Source organism: Oncorhynchus gorbuscha, linkage group LG01, assembly GCF_021184085.1.
Source record: "Oncorhynchus gorbuscha isolate QuinsamMale2020 ecotype Even-year linkage group LG01, OgorEven_v1.0, whole genome shotgun sequence".
In the NCBI taxonomy this organism is placed as follows: domain Eukaryota; kingdom Metazoa; phylum Chordata; class Actinopteri; order Salmoniformes; family Salmonidae; genus Oncorhynchus; species Oncorhynchus gorbuscha.
This window is the reverse complement of record NC_060173.1, coordinates 18664842-18687499: the sequence shown is the minus strand read 5'-3', so window position 1 is coordinate 18687499 and position 22658 is coordinate 18664842. Positions and strand designations below refer to the sequence as shown.

The following is a 22658-nucleotide window of genomic DNA, read 5'->3' as shown; positions in this document are numbered from 1 at the left end:
TGGAGAGCAGGAGAGGATGGCTATAGAGCACAGGAGAGGATGGCTATGGAGAGCAGGAGAGGATGGCTATAGAGCACAGGAGAGGATGGCTATAGAGGGCAGGAGAGGATGGCTATAGAGCACAGGAGAGGATGGCTATAGAGCACAGGAGAGGATGGCTATAGAGCACAGGAGAGGATGGCTATAGAGCACAGGAGAGGATGGCTATAGAGCACAGGAGAGGATGGCTATAGAGCACAGGAGAGGATGGCTATAGAGCGCAGGAGAGGATGGCTATAGAGCACAGGAGAGGATGGCTATAGAGCACAGGAGAGGATGGCTATAGAGCACAGGAGAGGATGGCTATAGAGCACAGGAGAGGATGGCTATAGAGCGCAGGAGAGGATGGCTATAGAGCACAGGAGAGGATGGCTATAGAGCACAGGAGAGGATGGCTATAGAGCACAGGAGAGGATGGCTATAGAGCACATGAGAGGATGGCAATGGAGGGCAGGAGAAGATGGGTATGGAGGGCAGGAGAAGATGGGTATGGAGGGCAGGAGATTATGGGTATGGAGGGCAGGAGAAGATGGGTATGGAGGGCAGGAGCTCCATTTAGACCTTCTTCATCTCAATGAGTCACTGCGTCTTTTGTGTTTGTGTACTCTGAGATGCTCTCTCCAGTTCTGCTATTCTCTTCAAACCTCCAAGAGCTCTATGTGCAGTGCCCTGTGACATAACAGCCTTTTATACTTTAGTATACAAGATAACGTATCACTAATGACAGGACTCTGTAGTGTAGGAGGAGCAGCATCGTTCTGGGATCTCTGCTGTCATATCCTTTATGAGATTCAGTGGGAGAATGATTGGACCTCTCCTAGCAGTAATTGGAGTTTTATTTGATGTTCGGTGGACAGAGTTGGCAGCCTTATTTATTGGCCTTTGTCTGGCAGTCAGCCCCCTGCTCCGGTACGAGGTAGAGAGCTCCATCTTTACTTTGTCTGGCAGTCAGCCCCCTGCTCCGGTACGAGGTAGAGAGCTCTATATTTACTTTGTCTGGCAGGCAGCCCCCTGCTCCGGTACGAGGTAGAGAGCTCTATCTTTACTTTGTCTGGCAGTCAGCCCCCTGCTCCGGTACGAGGTAGAGAGCTCTATATTTACTTTGTCTGGCAGGCAGCCCCCTGCTCCGGTACGAGGTAGAGAGCTCTATCTTTACTTTGACAGGCAGGCAGCCCCCTGCTCCGGTACGAGGTAGAGAGCTCTATCTTTACTTTGTCTGGCAGTCAGCCCCCTGCTCCGGTACGAGGTAGAGAGCTCTATCTTTACTTTGTCTGGCAGGCAGCCCCCTGCTCCGGTACGAGGTAGAGAGCTCCATCTTTACTTTGTCTGGCAGTCAGCCCCTGCTCCGAGCTCTATATTTACTTTGTCTGGCAGGAGGTAGAGAGCTCTATATTTACTTTGTCTGGCAGGCAGCCCCCTGCTCCGGTAGGAGGTAGAGAGCTCTATCTTTACTTTGACAGGCAGGCAGCCCCCTGCTCCGGTAGGAGGTAGAGAGCTCTATCTTTACTTTGTCTGGCAGTCAGCCCCCTGCTCCGGTACGAGGTAGAGAGCTCTATCTTTACTTTGTCTGGCAGGCAGCCCCCTGCTCCGGTACGAGGTAGAGAGCTCTATCTTTACTTTGTCTGGCAGTCAGCCCCCTGCTCCGGTACGAGGTAGAGAGCTCTATCTTTACTTTGACAGGCAGGCAGCCCCCTGCTCCGGTACGAGGTAGAGAGCTCTATCTTTACTTTGGCAAAGACAAAGTGAAAGCAATACGGTGAGATTTGCATAGCAGATGTTTCTCAGCGCAACATTTATTAGAATAATTTATTCGAATAATACTTGGACCTCTATAAGCTATCTGTTGTATGGGACAGGAATATCAATTAAAAGTTACTATTGTGGACTGAGTTACATCCAGCACTAAGTCAGTGAATGGCAGCACTATTTTCTGTTTTCCAGGCCAGCGGAACGAGAGACAGTCGTATCCGGTGTCCTGTGTGAACTTAAGTATGCTCTCTCTTTTTAAATGATCTCTTTCTCTCTCTCGGAGGACCTGAGCCCTTGGACCATTCCTCAGGACTACCTGGCCTGATGACTCCTTGCTGTCCCCAGTCCACCTGGCCGTGCTGCGGCTCCAGTTTCAACTGTTCTGCCTGCGGCTATGGAACCCTGACCTGTTCACCGGACGTGCTACCTGTCCCAGACCTGCTGTTTTCAACTATCTAGAGACAGTAGGAGCAGTAGAGATACTCTGAATGATCGGCTATGAAACGCCAACTGACATTTACTCCTGAGGTGCTGACTTGCTGCACCCTCAACAACTACTGTGATTATTATTATTTGACCCTGCTGGTCATCTATGAACATTTGAACATCTTGGCCATGTTCTGTTATAATCTCCACCCGGCACAGCCAGAAGAGGACTGGCCACCCCTCATAGCCGGGTTCCTCTCTAGGTTTCTTCCTAGGTTATGGCCTTTCTAGGGAGTTTTTCCTAGCCACTGTGCTTCTACACCTGCATTGCTTGCTGTTTGGGGTTTTAGGCTGGGTTTCTGTACAGCACTTTGATATATCAGCTGATGTAAGAAGGGCTTTATAAATACATTTTATTTTATTTTATTTGATGTGATAGGGAAAAGGATCTCTTAAATATCTACAGTGCCTTCGGAAAGTATTCAGACCCCTTGACTTTTTCCACATGTTGTATAATAAAAATCCTCAGCAATCTACACACAATACCCCATAATGACAAAGTGAAAACATTTTGACATTTTTGCAAACGTATTACAAATAAAAAACAGAAATACCTCATTTACATAAGTATTCAGACCCTTTGATATGAGACTTGATATTGAGCTCAGGTGCATCCTGTTTCCATTGCGCATCCTTGAGATGTTTCTACAACTTGATGAGAGTCCACCTGTGGTAAATTCAATTGATTGGACATGATTTGGAAAGGCACATATCTGTCTATATAAGGTCCCACAGCTGACAGTGTATGTCAGAGCAAAAACCATTCCATTAGGTCGAAGGAATTGCCCGTAGAGCTCCGTGGCAGGATTCTGTCTATTGGGAAAGGTACCAAAACATTTCTGCAGCATTGAAGGTCCCCAAGATCACAGAAGAAGTTTGGAACCACCAAGACTCTTCCGAGAGCTGTCCGCCCGGCCAAACTGAGCAATCGGGGGAGAAGGGCCTTGGTCAGGGAGGTGACCAAGAACCTGATGGTCACTCTGACAAATGTCTAGAGTTCCTCTGTGGAGATGAGAGAACCTTCCAGAAGGACAACCATCTCTGCAGCACTCTACCAATCAGGCCTTTCTGGTAGAGTGGCCAGACGGAAGCTATTCCTCGTTAAAAGGAGCCCGTTTGGAGTTTGTCAAAAGGCACCTAAAGACTCTCAGATCATGAGAAACAAGATTCTCAGGTCTGATGAAACCAAGATTGAACTCTTTGGCCTGAATGACAAGCATCACGTCTGGAGGAAACCTGCCACCATCCTTACGGTGAAGCATGGTGGTGGCAGCATCATACTGTGGGGATGTTTTTCAGCAGCAGGGACGGGGAGACTAGTCAGGATCGAGGGAAAGAGGAACGGAGCAAAGTACAGAGAGATCCTTGATGAAAACCTGCTCCGGAGCACTGAGGACCTCAGACTGGGGCGAAGGTTCACCTTCCAACAGGACAACGACCCTAAGCACACAGCCAAGAAACGCAGGAGTGGCTTCGGGACAAGCCTCTGAAATTCCTTTAGCGGCTCAGCCAGAGCCCGAACTTTAACCCGATCAAACAGCTCTGGAGAGACCTGAAAAAAGCTGTGCAGCAACACTCCCCATCCAACCTGACAGAGTTTGAGAGAATCTGCAGAGAAGAATGGGTGATACTCCCCAAATACAGGTGTACCAAGCTTGTAGCACATACCCAAGAAGACTCAAGGCTGTAATCACTGCCAAAGATGCTTCAACAAAGTACTCTTAATACCACAATACCTCTTGCTCATCTACATAAAGAGAAAATTGGGAATACAATCATGTAAAGCCCTAGTTCTCTCTCTCATGGCTCCTTGGCCTATTCTAATTGATTTGCTGTCATGGCTCTTATGTTGATAGATTGCACTGAACTCTCAGAAAACGCTAGGTAATCACAATTGCTGCCGGAGTGACCAGTAGAGTGATAAGCCATGGCCTCATTATGTACTAACGCACCAGCAGAAGGACAATCGGCGGTAGTAGTGAGATGAATAGAATTGAATGTTACTCCTACAGCTGTTTCGAATGTCACAGACTGAAATAAGACTTGCGCTTGCAGAGGTCAGATCACTAAAACCGTCCGCTCTTTCTTGGTCCACTGGCATTCTTTGTCAGTGGCTCTTCCTGCTACTTACGTTCCTTCTGTAAACTTCAGTGAACAGAGGAAGAGGGCGGGTCAGTGGTGGTGTGCCACGACATAGCCCCTCCTGAGTGTCGGCGTGCCTCATAAAATCCTTCAGTGCTGGGGGGCACAGGCCCAAGTAAAGTGTCTGAATAATTATGTAAATGTTATATTTCAGTTTTTTATTCTTAACAAATTAGCAAAAATTCCTAAAAAACTGTTTTTGCTTCGTCATTATGGTGTATAGATTGATGAGGGAAAAAAAACTATTTGAATAAATATTAGAATAAGCCTGTAAGCTAACAAAATGTGGAAAAAGTCTTGGGGTCTGAAAACTTTCCAAAGGCACTGTATATAGCAGAACTTACAGGCAGACTCAGCGATATGAAGTAGATGCAGAAAGTAAACAGCATTGTGGGTCAATTTACGCAACAACTAAGAACATTCAAGTGCGAAGCTCAACTTCACTGTTTTGGTGCCCTGACTACCAATATGTAACAGAGTGAAGCTAACCCATACATACACATGTGTCGATACTATGTGGACTGTGTGAGAGCAAAGGCATCTCACTCATCTCACTGCATCTCACTCATCTCACTGCATCTCACTCAATCTCACTGCATCTCACTGCATCTCACTGCATCTCACTCATCTCACTCATCTCACTCAATCTCACTGCATCTCACTCAATCTCACTGCATCTCCCTGCATCTCCCTGCATCTCACTCAATCTCACTGCATCTCACTCCATCTCACGCATCTCACTCCATCTCACTCCATCTCACGCATCTCACGCATCTCACTGCATCTCACTGCATCTCACGCATCTCACTGCATCTCACTGCATCTCACGCATCTCACTCATCTCACGCATCTCACGCATCTCACTCCATTTCACGCATCTCACTCATCTCACGCATCTCACGCATCTCACTCATCTCACGCATCTCACTGCATCTCACTCATCTCACGCATCTCACTCCATCTCACGCATCTCACGCATCTCACTCATCTCACGCATCTCAATGCATCTCATTCCTCTCACGCATCTCACTGCATCTCACTCATCTCACGCATCTCACTCATCTCACTCCATCTCACGCATCTCACTCCATCTCACTGCTTCTCACTGCATCTCACGCATCTCACTTATCTCACTCATCTCACTGCATCTCACTCATCTCACGCATCTCACGCATCTCACTGCATCCCACTGCTTCTCACTCATCTCACTGCATCTCACGCATCTCACTGCATCTCACTGCATCTCACTCATCTCACGCATCTCACTCCATCTCATTCATCTCACGCATCTCACTCCATCTCACTGCATCTCACTGCATCTCAATCATCTCACTGCATCTCACTGCTTCTCACTCATCTCACTGCATCCCACTGCTTCTCACTCATCTCACTGCATCTCACTCATCTCACGCATCTCACGCATCTCACTGCATCTCACTGCATCTCACGCCATCTCACTCATCTCACTCATCTCACTCATCTCACGCATCTCACTCCATCTCACTGCATCTCACTGCATCTCACTGCATCTCACTGCATCTCACTGCATCTCACTGCATCTCACTCATCTCACGTCATCTCACTCATCTCACTCATCTCACTCATCTCACTCATCTCACTCATCTCACTCCATCTCACTCCATCTCACTGCATCTCACTGCATCTCACTGCATCTCACTGCATCTCACTGCATCTCACTGCATCTCACTGCATCTCACTCATCTCACGCCATCTCACTCATCTCACTCATCTCACTCATCTCACTGCATCTCACTGCATCTCACTGCATCTCACTGCATCTCACTCATCTCACGCCATCTCACTCATCTCACTCATCTCACTCATCTCACGCATCTCACTGCATCTCACTGCATCTCACGCATCTCACTGCATCTCACTGCATCTCACTCATCTCACGCCATCTCACTCATCTCACTCATCTCACTCATCTCACTCATCTCACTCATCTCACGCATCTCACTCCATCTCACTGCATCTCACTCATCTCACTGCATCTCACTGCTTCTCACTCATCTCACTGCATCTCACTGCTTCTCACTCATCTCACTGCATCTCACTTATCTCACTCATCTCACTGCATCTCACTCATCTCAATATCTAAGGTGCTGCTCGTGGCAACGTCCTTTCGCTGAGTCTACCTTTAATTGTTCAATATTCATGGCCAAATTCGACCTCACCTCAATTTCACATTTCTTAACATAAGAAATGGCTTTCAGGTGACCAAGCAATATGCCATTGTAATAGTTATTTACCACCCAATTTCAACCCATTTTGAGATTTATTAGGGCCAAGCTGCCTATTCTCCATTTTATGCTAATCATGCAACTTTGTACAGGTGTGTGTGCGCACTGGCACACATTCACAGTATGTTATGTGTGTCGACCACACATTGTACATGGATTTTGTCACAACAACGAACAATTGTTTGTGTCTACCTGTGTGTGTTAATGTTTGTAAATTTAGTTTCATTCCAACACTTCTGGAAGTGCTACAATTCCTGTCAAAGAGCAGCTTTTGGGATGAATTTGTCTCACGCTTCATGACTGTCAAGGAATTACACAGACACATCAGGGCTCACTTCTTTGGGCAGTAATCAAATTCAAATAGGATTTGCCTTGGGACGAGTTTAACCCACACGTCGCTCTAACAGAGCAAGACGACTCAACTCGATCGTTGACTATCAGCGCTCCTCGCCAGGAGTAAGAAACACGATGTTATTTACAATCCTGACACTTTTTATGTCGTGAGACTTTACATAAAAGGTTATAAATTCTCCAAAACTTTTACACCAAGCTTATCATCATGAAAACTTTACTTCCAATCTACTTACTAAACAATGTTATCACGTAAGACTAAATTCAGTACTATAACCATGGAGGGAGGGGTGTTGATCTGGGACATTGCAATGCTATGGTCTGTAGTCACACCTGCTTCTTCAAACCACTAATCAGCATGACCGTGCTCTCTGGCAACCCATAGGTAGTCCACTGAAAAGACATGGTGCCTAGAACAGCCGCATAGCTTGCCTAACAAACAAATATATTTGAATGTTGAAGAAATCAGGCCATTTTTCTTTACTTTGAAGTGAAAAATCTCCATTTCAGTTTTGATAGCTTTTTCTTCTTGGTCCAGTGCGGTTGTGAATCAAACAAAATGAACATATGTGAACACCAAATGTTTTTTCAATTTCATCTTATTTGAGAAGAAATAGTATATGTGCTAATATATTTAACCACACCTGTATCAATAATGACAAATGGTATTCAGAAACAAATTATTGTTAGCATTAACAGTTACAGTAACAGTGGTTATGACAGTGCCTTTGATAAATAGACATAAAAAGTAATACTATAAATCACACAATTATATTACTCCTGTGTGAACTATGACTTTATTACTCCTGTGTGAACTAGGACTTTATTACTCCTGTGTGAACTATGGCTTTATTACTCCTGTGTGAACTAGGGCTTTATTACTCCTGTGTGAAGTAGGGCTTTATTACTCCTGTGTGAACTATGACTTTATTACTCCTGTGTGAACTAGGGCTTTATTACTCCTGTGTGAAGTAGGGCTTTATTACTCCTGTGTGAACTAGGGCTTTATGTAGGGCTCCTGTGTGTGAACTAGGGCTTTATTACTCCTGTGTGAACTAGGGCTTTATTACTCCTGTGTGAACTAGGGCTTTATTACTCCTGTGTGGGCTTTATTACTCCTGTGTGAAGTAGGGCTTTATTACTCCTGTGTGAACTAGGGCTTTATTACTCCTGTGTGAACTAGGGCTTTATTACTCCTGTGTGAAGTAGGGCTTTATTACTCCTGTGTGAACTAGGGCTTTATTACTCCTGTGTGAAGTAGGGCTTTATTACTCCTGTGTGAACTAGGGCTTTATTACTCCTGTGTGAACTAGGGCTTTATTACTCCTGTGTGAACTAGGGCTTTATTACTCCTGTGTGAACTAGGGCTTTACTCCTGTGTGAAGTAGGGCTTTATTACTCCTGTGTGAAGTAGGGCTTTATTACTCCTGTGTGAACTAGGGCTTTATTACTCCTGTGTGAATAGGGCTTTATTACTCCTGTGTGAACTAGGGCTTTATTACTCCTAGGGCTTTATTACTCCTGTGTGATTACTAGGGCTTTATTACTCCTGTGTGAACTAGGGCTTTATTACTCCTGTGTGAACTAGGGCTTTATTACTCCTGTGTGAACTAGGGCTTTATTACTCCTGTGTGAACTAGGGCTTTATTACTCCTGTGTGAACTAGGGCTTTATTACTCCTGTGTGAAGTAGGGCTTTATTACTCCTGTGTGAAGTAGGGCTTTATTACTCCTGTGTGAACTAGGGCTTTATTACTCCTGTGTGAACTAGGGCTTTATTACTCCTGTGTGAACTAGGGCTTTATTACTCCTGTGTGAGGGCTTTATTACTCCTAGGGCTTTATTACTCCTGTGTGAACTAGGGCTTTATTACTCCTGTGTGAACTAGGGCTTTATTACTCCTGTGTGAACTAGGGCTTTATTACTCCTGTGTGAACTAGGGCTTTATTACTCCTGTGTGAAACTTTATTACTCCTGTGGCTTTATTACTCCTGTGTGAACTAGGATTTATTACTCCTGTGTGAACTAGGGCTTTATTACTCCTGTGTGAACTAGGGCTTTATTACTCCTGTGTGAACTAGGGCTTTATTACTCCTGTGTGAACTAGGGCTTTATTACTCCTGTGTGAACTAGGGCTTTATTACTCCTGTGTGAGTAGACAAACATACTCCTCAGCACCCCTCCTCCAACCCAAAACATATTTCCGTAGCTATAGTAGTGGTAGTAGCAGCAGTATTAAAGGTACCCACTTGAGGATGACACAGCCGCTACCAGAAGAGGGCGCTGTCCAGAACACTTGTATCCTGGTCCTCCTGCGGGGGGTGCTCTCTGTCACAGCCAGGGGACAGTTGGTCATGAACTGGGTGTCTTCCTCATCTATGATCTAGGAGACACAGAAAACCAGTCAGTAACAACTACAACATTTCTCACCAACCTCACTTTTTGGCAAAAACAATTCAGTTTTTTGTAAAACAAACACATATTAGCTGAAAGAAAGTAATTGAGTCAATTCACTTTTTGTTATTTTTATAGTTTAAAAAATTATTTTTGAGAAATTACTAACTTTCAACCGTGGTGCCTGCCAACTTTTAATTATCACAACTCTGGCCTGAGACTTATGATTCACTTTCATTGTTGAGCAATATGTTCTGCTATGCATGTTTGGTTGCATTTAATGGGTGCTATAATTCAGGCCTCCTGTAATAAACCGATGGTTTAGTGTCTGAGACAGGCTGTAATATGTGTTTTGTAATCACCTCTTTGCTGCGACACACTCCACTAGTACTTCCCAATACCAGGATCAATAGTGTATTTCAACGTCACACGTGGCTGAATGTTTTCAAATGGAATCCTTTTCAGATGCCAACGCTGCCATTACATGAAGTATAGCAGACAGTTCTGTCTACTTCATCTGAACGATCCTCTCAAAACGGAATGAAACTCACACATGTCTTAAGTTCAAAATATGACATTGTAGTTCTGTTTCACCTCATCTCTTTGCACATGTGACTGGTTGATTGAGAGCTGACTGTACAGTGCATAACGTTCCTTCACCTATCCTTGGCGCAGTAAAGTGGGACAGTAATAAAAATAATACTCCACGTTGTGCAATGAGACAGTGTAATAACAGTGTTGTGAGTCCATGGCGTGTCCAACCCAGTCCCCCTCTATGTCATGGCTGTGAGAGAGGAATGAAAACCTGGCATGACGAGCAGCAGCCTCACACAGAGATGACCTCTGGCCCCCTGTTCGCCAGCTGCTATGACTCCACCATAACATTGACCTAACAGCCAGATGCTTCACACGTGACAGAAAGTAAGAGGAAGAATTTTCTGTAGAGGTCTTTTAGAAAAATAAAAGACTCTTTCATTGATGCTGATGATTGTCTAAGGAACCCTGGTGAGCCATGTCTTCCCTCACTGTAACTTGCCTCCGTCTCTAGCTTTCTCTCTCTTCCTATCTCTGACTCATATGCTCCCTGCTCAACCAGGGTTCCTGCATACTATACCTTAGGCCTCATTATACTCATACTGAAATAATGACTTTTTTTGCCTCTTCACCATTGATATCCTGTCAGTCACAGACAGTTGCAAACAACTGACAGTGCACAGGAAAACAGCCAATTGATAGGAGGCTGAACTTGGAGTTTAGTTACTTCGGAAACTGTGCATTTCTTACAGTACACCCAGCGCATATCTATTTTATCACCCTGAGATGGGAGGGAGGGAGGGAAGGGGGGTCCATTGTCTTGTAAACCCACTATCCCCCCCTGGGAGGCCAGCGCTGTAGTTTCCTCTCAAAACGGAATCTAAGTGGCTGTCAGATCGGGGTTGAACTGCAGCCAAGCAGCAGAGCCGTCAGGAGGACGGAGGAGCTGGGAAAGTGGAGCGTTTGTTTTAATTGTGGCTCCTGGCTTGGCTTGGCTCAGTGGCCCAGCTCTCCTCAGAGCTCCTCTGGGGCTGCCTAGGGAGGCAGGGTCTGGGTCTGGAGGAGCAGCTGAATACTTCTGTTTTCATAGTCATTCTCTCCCTGGTGACACAGCAAACACAGATGCTTTGCAGTGCCTGCTAAAGTAAATGTGTATTTTCAAGGAGACACAGATGGACAGTATTTATTTTGGGCTGAGTAGAAGTTTGAAGCCCCCTTGGAAAATCAAGACATGGAATAGATGATAGTTTGGCAAGAGACTCGGGGCGGATGTAACTTTGACACGATGCAAATGTCACATCAACATGTGATTTAAAAGTAACAGGTTTCTTCCCATCTCAATGTAAATCTCTGGACTCAAGAGCACTAACATTTGCCTTGAGCCTCCTACCAATCAAATCATTCTATTACTACAGAAACCCATATAAATCTCTGATATTAAATCTTATTATATATTTTTCAAACAGTGAAATTATCTGCACTCTTAGCACCTTTTGTTTCTGTCTAGAAACTAAAATTGTTATTTGGCTGTCCCCATTGGAGAACCCTTTGAAGAACTATTTTTGGTTCCAGGTAGAACCCTTTTGGGTTCCATGTAGGACCCTTTCCACAGAGGGTTCTACGTGGAACCTAAAAGGGTTCTCCCTGGAACCAATAAGGTTATCCTGTTATCCTAAGAGTATGCTATTCTTCCTCAGAGTATCCATCTATGGATGTATACTGTCTATATTAATATATGCTGCATTAACAGATTGGCTTTACATTTTAAAAACGCAATGAACTATAATTATAGTCTATAGTTCATAGTCTTATTTATCAAGATATCTGTAACAGCCACTGCCATGTTTCTTCTTCATACATCACTTCGTCATTCTTGGCTTGACAGTATTTATAGTAAAGGTCCAAGCCTTCCTGGGCATTTCCTTTAGTCTGTAATGCTGCAGCGAGCTTCAGCCTGGAGAGCTAGTTCAAGGATGCTAGTAAATAACTGTCGCGGGCAATCTCTGGCCCAAACAAAAACGCCAATGATGAACGGTGCTCTTTACATACAGTATACAGGGGCTGAGATCCCGGAGGAAGTCATGGAAGACACTCCTCCTGTTCCAATCCCTGAAAGCTTTTAGCGCCGGCTGGGTTAGTGAGAAAAGCTTTTACACAGGAGACTTGTCTATCACTTGGATAGAAAAGACACTCTTAAGAGCAGCTGCCGTAAAATGAGTGAAGAACTAAGATTACGGCGCTGTAAAGAGACCAGGCCAGATGTTTTGCCTTTTAAAAGGTGTGAAGTTGAGTTCTGCTTCTTAAATGTGAGAATATGAGTGGTGCAAATTGTCTTTCAATACATCAGAATCCACACAGCAAGAACAGACTTAAAGCAGAAGCCACTGTCATGACGTCACTGAAACCTGGTCAAAGTTTCCATATATTTCCCCTGACCTGTTGACTACCTCCCCTCACCATGTCATATCCTGCTGTGATGTAATAGCCCTTCTCTAAGGAGTCTCTGTAGATCATCCACCACTCATTTGTATTTGCCCTGCTGTGTTTAATGTACTTGCAGCCATTGACCTAACAAGAAGACATCTAACTGAGTCAGCTTGTCTGTCTATCCATGGCAACCCAGAAACAAAGTGATGCTTTTAATCTCTGTAAACACAAGATCCTATCTAATCTGGGCTCATCTTGTCTCTCCAAATAAACTTAGTTTGCTTCCCTGGGTATTAGCATGTCTCTGGCCTAAATAAATAAGAATGAGGAGAGTTAGAAAATCTGCGGGGGTTTCTCTGAGGCCTAAGGCACAACTGGGGGTCTCATGGTAACGTGTGAAGAGAAGGACAATGTGTTCTAAACATAAAAGCAGTATGACTCCTGGAGGTTGTACATGTTTAGAAATGGACGCCAGGCACATTCCAGGAGAGGAGCCAACAACAAGGATTATTTGCTGGAGGATATTGTGCATTTACCATGCTTCATTTTTATAGTAAATATTTTCTTCAAATTTCCATCATCCTTTCAATTCATTTGGAAAAGTATTATGCAAACTTTATCAGCACATACACCACAGGTCAAAAATTTTAGAACATCTACTCACCCAAAGGGTTTTTCTTTATTTTTACTATTTTCTACATTGTAGAATAATAGTGAAGACATCAAAACTATGAAATAACACATGGAATCATGTAGTAACTTTTTTTTAAAGTGTTAAACAAATCAAAATATACTTTCAATTTGAGATTCTTCAAATAGCCACCGTCTACCTTGATGACACCTTTGCACACTCTTGGCATTCTCTCAACCAGCTTCATGATGTAGTCACCTGGAATGCATTTCAATTAACAGGTGTGCCTTTTTAAAAGTTCATTTGTGGAATTTCTTTCCTTCTTAATGCGTTTGAGCCAATCAGTTGTGTTGTGACAAGGTGGTGGTGGGGGGGGGGGGTGGTATACAGAAGATAGCCCTATTTGGTAAAAGACCAAGTCCATATTATGGCAAGAACAGCTCAAATAAGCAAAAAGAAATGTCCATAATATTTAAGACATGAAGGTCATTCAATACAGAAAATGTCAAGAACTTTGAAAGTTTCTTCAAGCATTAAGCACTATAATGAAACTGTCTCTCATGAGGACCGTCACAGGAATGGAAGACCCAGAGTTACCTCTGCTGCAGAGGATACGTTAATTAGAGTTACTAGCCTCAGAAATTACAGCCCAAATAAAGGTTTCACAGAGTTCAAGTGTCAGACACATCACAACATCAACTGTTCATACGAGACTGCATGAATCAGGCCCTCATGGTCAAATTGCTGCAAAGAAACCACTACTAAAGGACACCAATAGGAAGAAGAGACTTGCTTCGGTCAAGAAACACGAGCAATGGGCATTAGACCAGGGGAAATCTGTCCTTTGGTCTGGAGTCCAAGTTGGAGATTTTTGGTTCTAACCACCATGTCTTTGTAAAATGCGATGTGGATGAACGGGTGATCTCCGCATGTGTATTTCCCACCGTAAAGCATGGAGGAGGAGGTGTGATGGTGTGGGGGTGGTTTGCTGGTGACACTGTCTGTGATTTATTTAGAAATGAAGGCACACTAAACCAGCACGGATACCACAGCATTCTGCAGCGATACGACATCCCATATGGGCTTAGTCAAATCAAAACAAATCAAATTGTATTTGTCACATGCGCCGAATACAACAGGTGTAGACCTTACAGTGAAATGCTTACTTACAAGCCCTTAACCAACAATACAATTTTAAGAAAAATACGTTTTATGTAAAAAATAGATAAGCCATTTGATTCGCTGTTCAGGAGTCTTATGGATTGGGGTTAGAAGCTGTTAAGAAGCCTTTTGGACCTAGACGTGGCGCTCCGGTACAGCTTGCTGTGTGGTAGCAGAGAGAATAGTCTATGACTAGGGTGGCTGGAGTCTTTGACAATTTTTAGGGCCTTCCTCTGACACCGCCTGGTATAGAGGTCCTAGATGGCAGGAAGCTTGGTCCCAGTGATGTACACTACCCTCTGTAGTGCCTTGCGGTTGAAGGCCGAGCAGTCGCCATACCAGGCAGTGATGCAACCAGGAAGCTCTTGAGGGCAGTGTGGTAATGGTGTTGATGTGAGCCATGACCATACTTTCAAAGTACTTCATAGCTACAGACATGAGTGCTACGGGTCAATAGTCATTTAGGCAGGTTACCTTAGTGTTCTTGGGCACAGGGACTATGGTTGTCTGATTGAAACATGTTGGTATTACTGACTCAGTCAGGGACAGGTTGAAAATGTCAGCGAAGACACTTACCAGTTGGTCAGCACATGCTCGGAGAACACATCCTGGTAATCCGTCTGGCCCTGCGGCCTTGTGAATGTTGACCTGTTTAAAGGTCTTACTCACATCGGCTACAGAGAGCATGATCACACAGTGTGATGCTCTCTTGCATGCTTCAGTGTTGCTTGCCTCAAATGAGCATAGAAGTAATTTAGCTTGTCTGGTAGGCTCATGTCCCTGGGCAGCTCGTGGGTGTGCTTGCCTTTGTAGTCTGTAATAGTTTGCAAGCCCTGCCACATCCGACAAGCGTCGAAGCCGGTGTAGTATGATTCAATCTTAGAGTTGTATTGACATTTGTCTGTTTGATGGTTCGTCGGAGGACAGAGTGGGACTTCTTATAAGCTTCCGGGTTAGAGTCCCACTCCTTGAAAGTGGCAGCTCTACCCTTTAGCTCAGTGCGGATGTTGGCTGTAATCCATGGCTTCTGGTTGTGGAATGTACATACAGTCACTGGGGGGGGAGGACATCATTGATGCACTTATTGATAAAGCCAATGACTGATGTGGTGTACTCCTCAATGCCATCGGAAGAATCCCGGAACATATTCCAGTCTGCGTTAGCAAAACCGTCCTGTAGCTTAGCATATACGTCATCTGACCACTTCTTTACTGAACAAGTCACTGGTGCTTTCTGCCTCAGGTTTTGCTTGTATGCAGGAATCAGGATGATAGAATTGTTGTCTGATTTGCCAAATGGAGGGCGAGGGAGAGCTTTGTTCACGTGTGTGGAGTAAATGTGGTCTAGAGTTTTTTCCCCCTCTGGGTGCACATTTAACATGCTGGTAGAAATGACGTCAAATGGATTTAAGTTTCCCTGCATTAAATTCCCCGGCCACTAGGAGCTCCGCCTCTGGATGAGCGTCTTCCTGTTTGCTTATGGCCGTATGCAGCTCATTGAGTGTGGTCTTAGTACCAGCATTGGTGTGTGGTGGTAAATAGACAGCTACGAAGAATATACAGTTTAAGTTGGAAGTTTACATACACCTTAGCCAAATACTCAGTTTTTCACAATTTCAAACACTTAATCCAAGTAAAAATTCCCTGTCTTAGGTCAGTTAGGATCACCACTTTATTTTAAGAATGTGATATGTCAGAATAATAGTAGAGAGAATTATTTATTTCAGCTTTTATTTCTTTAAGTGAAGTGTACATACATTCAATTAGTATTTGGTAGCATTGCCTTTAAATTGTTTAAAGGGTACCCTTCCACAAGCTTCCCACAATAAGTTGGGTGAATTTTGGCCCATTCCTCCTGAAAGAGCTCATGTAACTGAGTCCTTGCACGCACATGCTTTTTCAGTTCTGTTCACTCATTTTCTATAGGATTCTATAATGACCACTCAAATACCTTGACTTTGTTGTCCTTAAGCCATTTGCCACAACTTTGGAAGCATGCTTGGGGTCATTGTCCATTTGGAAGACCTATTTGCGACCAAGCTTTAACTTCCTGACCGATGTCTTGAGATGTTGCTTCAATATATCCACATAATTTTCATCCTCATGATGCTATCTATTTTGTGAAGTGCAACAGCAAAGAACACCCACAACATGATTCTGCCACCCCGTGCTTCACGGTTTTGATTGAGTTATTCGGCTTGCAAGCCAAGGCCTTTTTCCTCAGAAAATTACAATGGTCATTATGGCCAAACAGTTCTATTTTTGTTTCATCAGACCAGAGGACATTTCTCCAAAAAGTACAATCTTTGTCCCCATGTGCAGTTGCAAACCGTAGTCAGGCTTTGTTATGGGGTTTTTGGAGCAGTGGCTTCTTCCTTGCTGAGCGGCCTTTCAGGTTATGTCGATATAGGACTCGTTTTACAGGTACAAAAGATATAGATACTTTTGTACCTCTTTCCTCCAGCATCTTCACAAGATCATTTGCTGTTGTTCTGGAATTGATTTGCACTTTTTGTACCAAAGTACATTCATCTCTAGGAGACAGAACGAGTCTCCTTCCTGAGCGGTATGACAGCTGCATGGTCCCATGGTGTTTATACTTGCGTACTGTTGTTTGTACAGATGAACGTGGTACGTTCAGGCCTTTTGAAATTGCTCCCAAGGATGAACCAGACTTGTGGAGGTCTACAATTTGTTTTCTGAGGTCTTGGCTTATTTCTTTAGATTTTCCCATGATGTCAAGCAAAGAGGCACTGAGTTTGAAGGTAGGCCTTGAAATAAATCCACAGGTACACCTCCAATTGACTCAAATTAGCCTATCAATTAGCCTATCAGAAGCTTCTAAAGCCATGACATCATTTTATGGAATTTTCCAAGCTGTTTAAAGGCACAGTCAACTTAGTGTATGTAAACTTCTGACCCATTGGAATTGTGATACGGTGAATTATACTGTAAGTGAAATAATCTGTCTGTAAACCATTTTTGGAAAAATGACTTGTGTCATGCACAAAGTAGATGTCCTAACCGACTTGCCAAAACTATAGTTTGTTAACAAGAAATGTGTGGAGTGGTTGAAAAATGAGTCTTAATGACTCCAACCTAAGTGTATGTAAACTTCCGACTTCAACTGTATGTGATCATAGTTCATCTATATTGTTATCCAATGATTGTACATTGGCTAATAGGACTGATGGTAAAGGCAGATTACCCACTCTCTGTCGGATCCTTACAAGGCACCCCGACCCACATCCCCGATATCTCCATCTCTTTCTCTTAATTTAGCTGTATCATTCTGATCTCATTGAATCATTTATCATTTATTTGTCCAATTAATGGATGACAATCAGTCCCTCTTTACAATACAAAACCTACTGTAGTAATGACATTGTAATATAACCATGTTCTTAACAACAGAACCATAATGCATATTGAATGTGTTTGATTATCTATTATGGGTGACACAATGGTAATTTGAAGAGGCCAAATGAAAACAGGATTAGAATCTTGAGACTAGAAAAGCGTTACACACTCTGGGAACCGAAGGATGCAGAGCGCGAAGTGTGGGCTGAGGCTGAGCAGGCAGGTTGTGGGAGTGTTTATTCCTTTTTATGTTGTCAGGTAATTGCCAGGTAAGGAAGTGTGTTCTCACTGCTGTAGAGCACTCTCACACAGTAGGTTGTGTATTATTATCATGAGCTGAGCAAAGGAGACAACTATTTACTTGCTTTTAGCTGCTCTTATGGAGACGTTAGGGAATACGCATTTAGTCTTGAGGAAAGTGATTTTGAAGACAATTACTGAAATATGGCCACAATATACATGCATAGTACATTACCTGGAATTTGCCAGCGTAGTGGTCATCTGTGGTTCCTTCCTTCCCCTCCTTCAGAGCGATAAGGGTAAAGCCTCTGAAATAGGAGGGACTGGATGCGTGCAGAGTCACTGGAAACAGGACAGGAGGGGAGTTTAGGGAATATACAGATGTTAGATCTTAATTTGTCCAGTATTGTCGCAGCAAAATAATCCTGCTCAACAGGATTTGAATGTTAATGTTGCTTGATCTGTAGTTAGGCTATTACCTGGCCAAAATTAGGCTACATGAAAAGTACAATACTGTTAATATACACTATAAATACAAAAGTATGTGGACATGCCTTCAAATTAGTAGATTTGGCTATTTGAGCCACGCCCGTTGCTGACAGCCATGCAATCTCCATAGACAAATATTGGTAGTAGAATGCCCTTACTGAAGAGCTTAGTGACTTTCAACATGGCTTCGTCATAGGATGCCACCTTTCTAACAAGTCAGTCCGTCAGATGTAAGTGGTAGGCCACACAAGCTCACAGAACGGCACCGCCTAGTGCTGAAGCGCGTAAAAATCGTCTGTCTTCGGTTGCAACACCAATTACCAAGTTCCAAACTGCCTCTGGAAGCAACGTCAGCACAATGACTGTTCTTCGGGAGCATCATGAAATGGGTTTCCATGGCAGAGCAGCCTCACGCACACAAGCCTAAGATCACCATGCGCAATGCCAAGTGTAGAATGGAATGGTGTAAAGCTCACCGCCATTGGACTCTGGAGCAGTGGAAACGCATTTTGGCAATCTCGCCGTCCCACGGACCATTTGGCAGTCCAACAGATAAATGCCAGAAGAATGCTACCTGCCCCAATGCATAGTGCCACCTGTAAAGTTTGGTGGAGGCGGCATAATGGTCTGGGGATGTTTTTCATGGTTCAGGCTAGCCACTTAAATCTTAATGCTATAGCATACAATGACATTCTAGGCGATTCTGAGAATTTATGTAAATCGTGAAGCTCTTCTGAATTTCCTGTGGTGCAAGAAAATTCTCAGCAACAAACGAGTGATCAAATTAAGATCCTATCAAAGATGAAAGATAATGTAATGTAGCCCCATCCCAGGCACTGTTGAGAGAGCAACAAACTCAGCTGGAGGAGCCTACTACAGAATGTGGGATAAAGGTATGCGCTGCTAGCAGCTCATTAGTTGCCTGCTGTTCGACTGTTTTCCAGTCAGTGATTTCAACAGGGTCAAATTTAACGTGTGTTGCGGTGGTAAAAGATTTATCTTTGAAAAGTTAGCTTTACTAACAATATTAGCTTATGGTTTCCCTGAAAACTGACAACACACAATGCATCCTCCTTGGGCTGTATCGGGTACATTATAAAAGATAAACATTGTTAGATGTACTTACACATTCGTTAGATAATAATGTAATTCATTTTTAAGTGAACATAATTAGTATTATTAATGTAGGGTCACTGGGAGCAGTTATATGATATTCAGACACCTGTATCGGAAACATTGATGAGACAGTTATGAAGAATGTAATAATATAATTGTATTTACTAATTGCACACTACTGACCAGCATAGCTCAGTCAAAAGCACACCTGGTTTATTTTTCCAAGGGAAAAAATGCTGCTTACAATCACACAACAGTGAATTATAATGTGATAATGAGCCACTTATCACAGGCCAATGAACACCTGAAGGTTGTAACCTTGCATCCCCCTAGGGTGTCAGTTCAGCTAAACCTAGGGTATGGGTGTTAAAACGGATTTGTATTTATATTCATTCATCTATTATGTTTGTCAAATGTGAAAAAAAAAACGTTTTTAATAAACATTTTTTTAAGCAAAGTGGGGTGGGCAATTTTCTCTTTTTAAAAATACAAAAAAATGACCCCTGCCATTAATTATCACTACAATATTAGGTTTAAAGGTCTGTGGACCGTGTGTACAATGTCAACCACTACTCAACCATATCATAAATGGATTAATTTACTTGTAGAACAGTTCATACATGCATCTATCAAGTCACAACAAGGCCGACTTCAAATGCCGACATTAATGTGAAAGTAACCAGTGCATAAAACAGCTGATCGTGAATGCAAACTATTCCAGATAAATCCTACACGTGCATTGAAATAAAATGCACACATCAAAGGATTTACTTAGGCCTCAACAGGTACGCAAGAAGACAAACAAACTCGACTCAAGAATGGCGAAAACACAAAATACAAAAGGTAAACGTACACATACCTTTTTAAAGGGAGCTAAGGCCCCGCCCGTGATTCAGCACTGCCACATGGACAGCGCCTCGGTACAGGTAAGCATAGTGGTGCTCCGTGGCGTGGTGCTGAATAGACAGCACCTGTCTAGCAGCCAGCTATAGAATTATTTTGGTGTGCAGTTTGACATTGGTTGGGCACAGTTATGCGTATATGAAAATCATAACTGGCATGCAGATCTTTAGAAATGGTAGGATCAATTGTAGATTGTAGAATTGTAGAAAAAAGGTTGCCGATCCCCTTCTATAGGCTATATGAAGCCACCCTTGTGGAACGGTGCAAACTATGACAGTATCATTGTCTCATGCGCTTCCCACCAACATTGTCTCCTGCTCTTCCCACAAATTTAAGCACTTGCCTGTCTGCATTATTCGCCAGGGAAGGGAAACATTCTGCGAATACTGAAGCATTGTATCAACAAAGTGGCTCTGATAACATTGAAACATTGCATCAACAAACGAGGAGGCCCAGAGAATATTGAAACAATTAGTATCACCAATGCGGCTCCGAGAATATTCATTGTAACATAGAGAACCATTTTTCCCCCTGTCCAGCTTGCCTCTGTCTGATATTAGTAGTTGCACAGCCCTACGTCTACAGTATAGCTAAATCATTTAGCAATAGCCTATTTAATGACGTTTGGCCAGATTGATCAGTAAGAATTTCTCATTTTAATTGAGGAAGATGGACAATCAAGGTGGAAATGCATTATACCATAGGCCGGTAGGCTACATGTAGGGTTTAGGTATTCAGGCAGAGAATAATGATGACGTAGGCCAACAGCAATACATTTTTTTTAAAGTTAACCCAACAAAGTAATTATGAATGATTTGCATTATCTCCCTTATTTTACCAGGTAAATTGACTGCGAACACATCCTCATTTACAATAACGAACTGGGGAATAGTTACAGGGGAGATGCCAGATTGGATTTAGCCAGGACACCAGGGTTAACACCCCTGCTCTTACAATAAGTGCCATGGGACCATAGAGAGTCAGGACACCTGTTTAACGTCCCATCTAAAAGACACCACCCTACGGCATAGGTATCATTTTTAAACCAGAGGGAATGGTGCCTCTTACTGGACCTCCAACAGCAGCTGGTCTCCCATCCAGGAACTAATCAAGGCTAACACCACTTAGCTTCAGAAGCAAACAGGCAGTGGGATGCAGGGTGGAATGCTGCTGGCATACAAGTAGGCCTATCATTCTGTCACTGCATTACAATGCACATTTATTATAACCTAAAACTCTTATTGTCTTTGAAGCCAAAAACAGGACATGTTTTTGGGGTAAATGCTCTAAAGGTTTTCCAAGATGGCGTAGCAGTCGGACATGTCTTTGCCTTGTTGTAACGTTCTTGGTGTAGTGGGTGAGAAGTCAGGCGCAGGAAGCAGAGAGTTCAGGGTAGTGCTACTTTAATGCACAAAACGGCGAACATAAGCCACGAAAACACAGGGCGCACAACAAAACAAATGCCCCAAACACAGGGACTTAAACTGTCCAGCAAACCCCACGACAATGGGAAACAGGTAACCCACAGACGTGCACACAAGTACCACAAAAACAATCCCGCACACAGAGCAGGCGGGCCTACCGGTAAATAAAGCCTGACTAATCAGCCTAAAACACAAACAGGTGAAACCAATAAACAGAAAGGGGAAAGGATCAGTGGCAGCTAGTAGGCCGGTGACGACTGCCGAGCGCCACCCGAACAGGAAGGGGAGCCACCTTTGGTAGGAGTCCTGACACTTGTCATATCTTGCCCAGTGTAAATAGTCATTTTCCTCATTTTTTTCTGATATATTTCGTATATATTTAATTCTCACTTTCCATCCACAAACTGAATATACTTTCCTGCAACCCGCCTCACCCAATGTGGTACGGATAGGCTATTTTTATACTTTAGAATCAGAACCCCATCAGGAGCTAGCCAGCTAACTAGCTAGTAGTCAGTTAGCCACTGCTAGCGGTCTACACCATTAACTCGGACTCCAGCCAGCTTCAGCTCGGTCAATACCTGCCAGTCTGCACAGTGCGATATCAACCCAGCTGCTTTTTCTCTACCTCATCACCGGATTCCTGCTGCAAGCCCTGGTCCATTACACCGGATCATCGCAGCTAGCTAGCTGCAGTCGAGTGGCTACTGCTGGCTAACACCTCTGTCCAGAAGAGAGCACCAGTTAGCCTTGAGCTACGCCCATCTCCCGGCTATCCGAAGAGGTCTACCAGCTACAGTGCCTTGCGAAAGTATTCGGCCTCCTTGAACTTTGCGACCTTTTGCCACATTTCAGGCTTCAAACATAAAGATATAAAACTGTATTTTTTTGTGAAGAATCAACAACAAGTGGGACACAATCATGAAGTGGAACGACATTTATTGGATATT

General features: G+C 43.6%; 1 protein-coding gene across 1 annotated transcript in view; it reads right to left on the bottom strand.

Moving 5' to 3' along the window:
• Positions 1-22658, bottom strand: part of spon1b (spondin 1b) — a 113161-nt gene that overhangs the window by 82068 nt on the left and 8435 nt on the right. The window contains exons 2-3 of the mRNA XM_046346942.1: positions 18012-18118; positions 9280-9413 (exon numbers count right to left, since the gene is read on the bottom strand). Coding sequence (XP_046202898.1) covers positions 9280-9413; positions 18012-18118 — 241 coding nt within the window. The remainder of the gene's footprint in view (positions 1-9279; positions 9414-18011; positions 18119-22658) is intronic.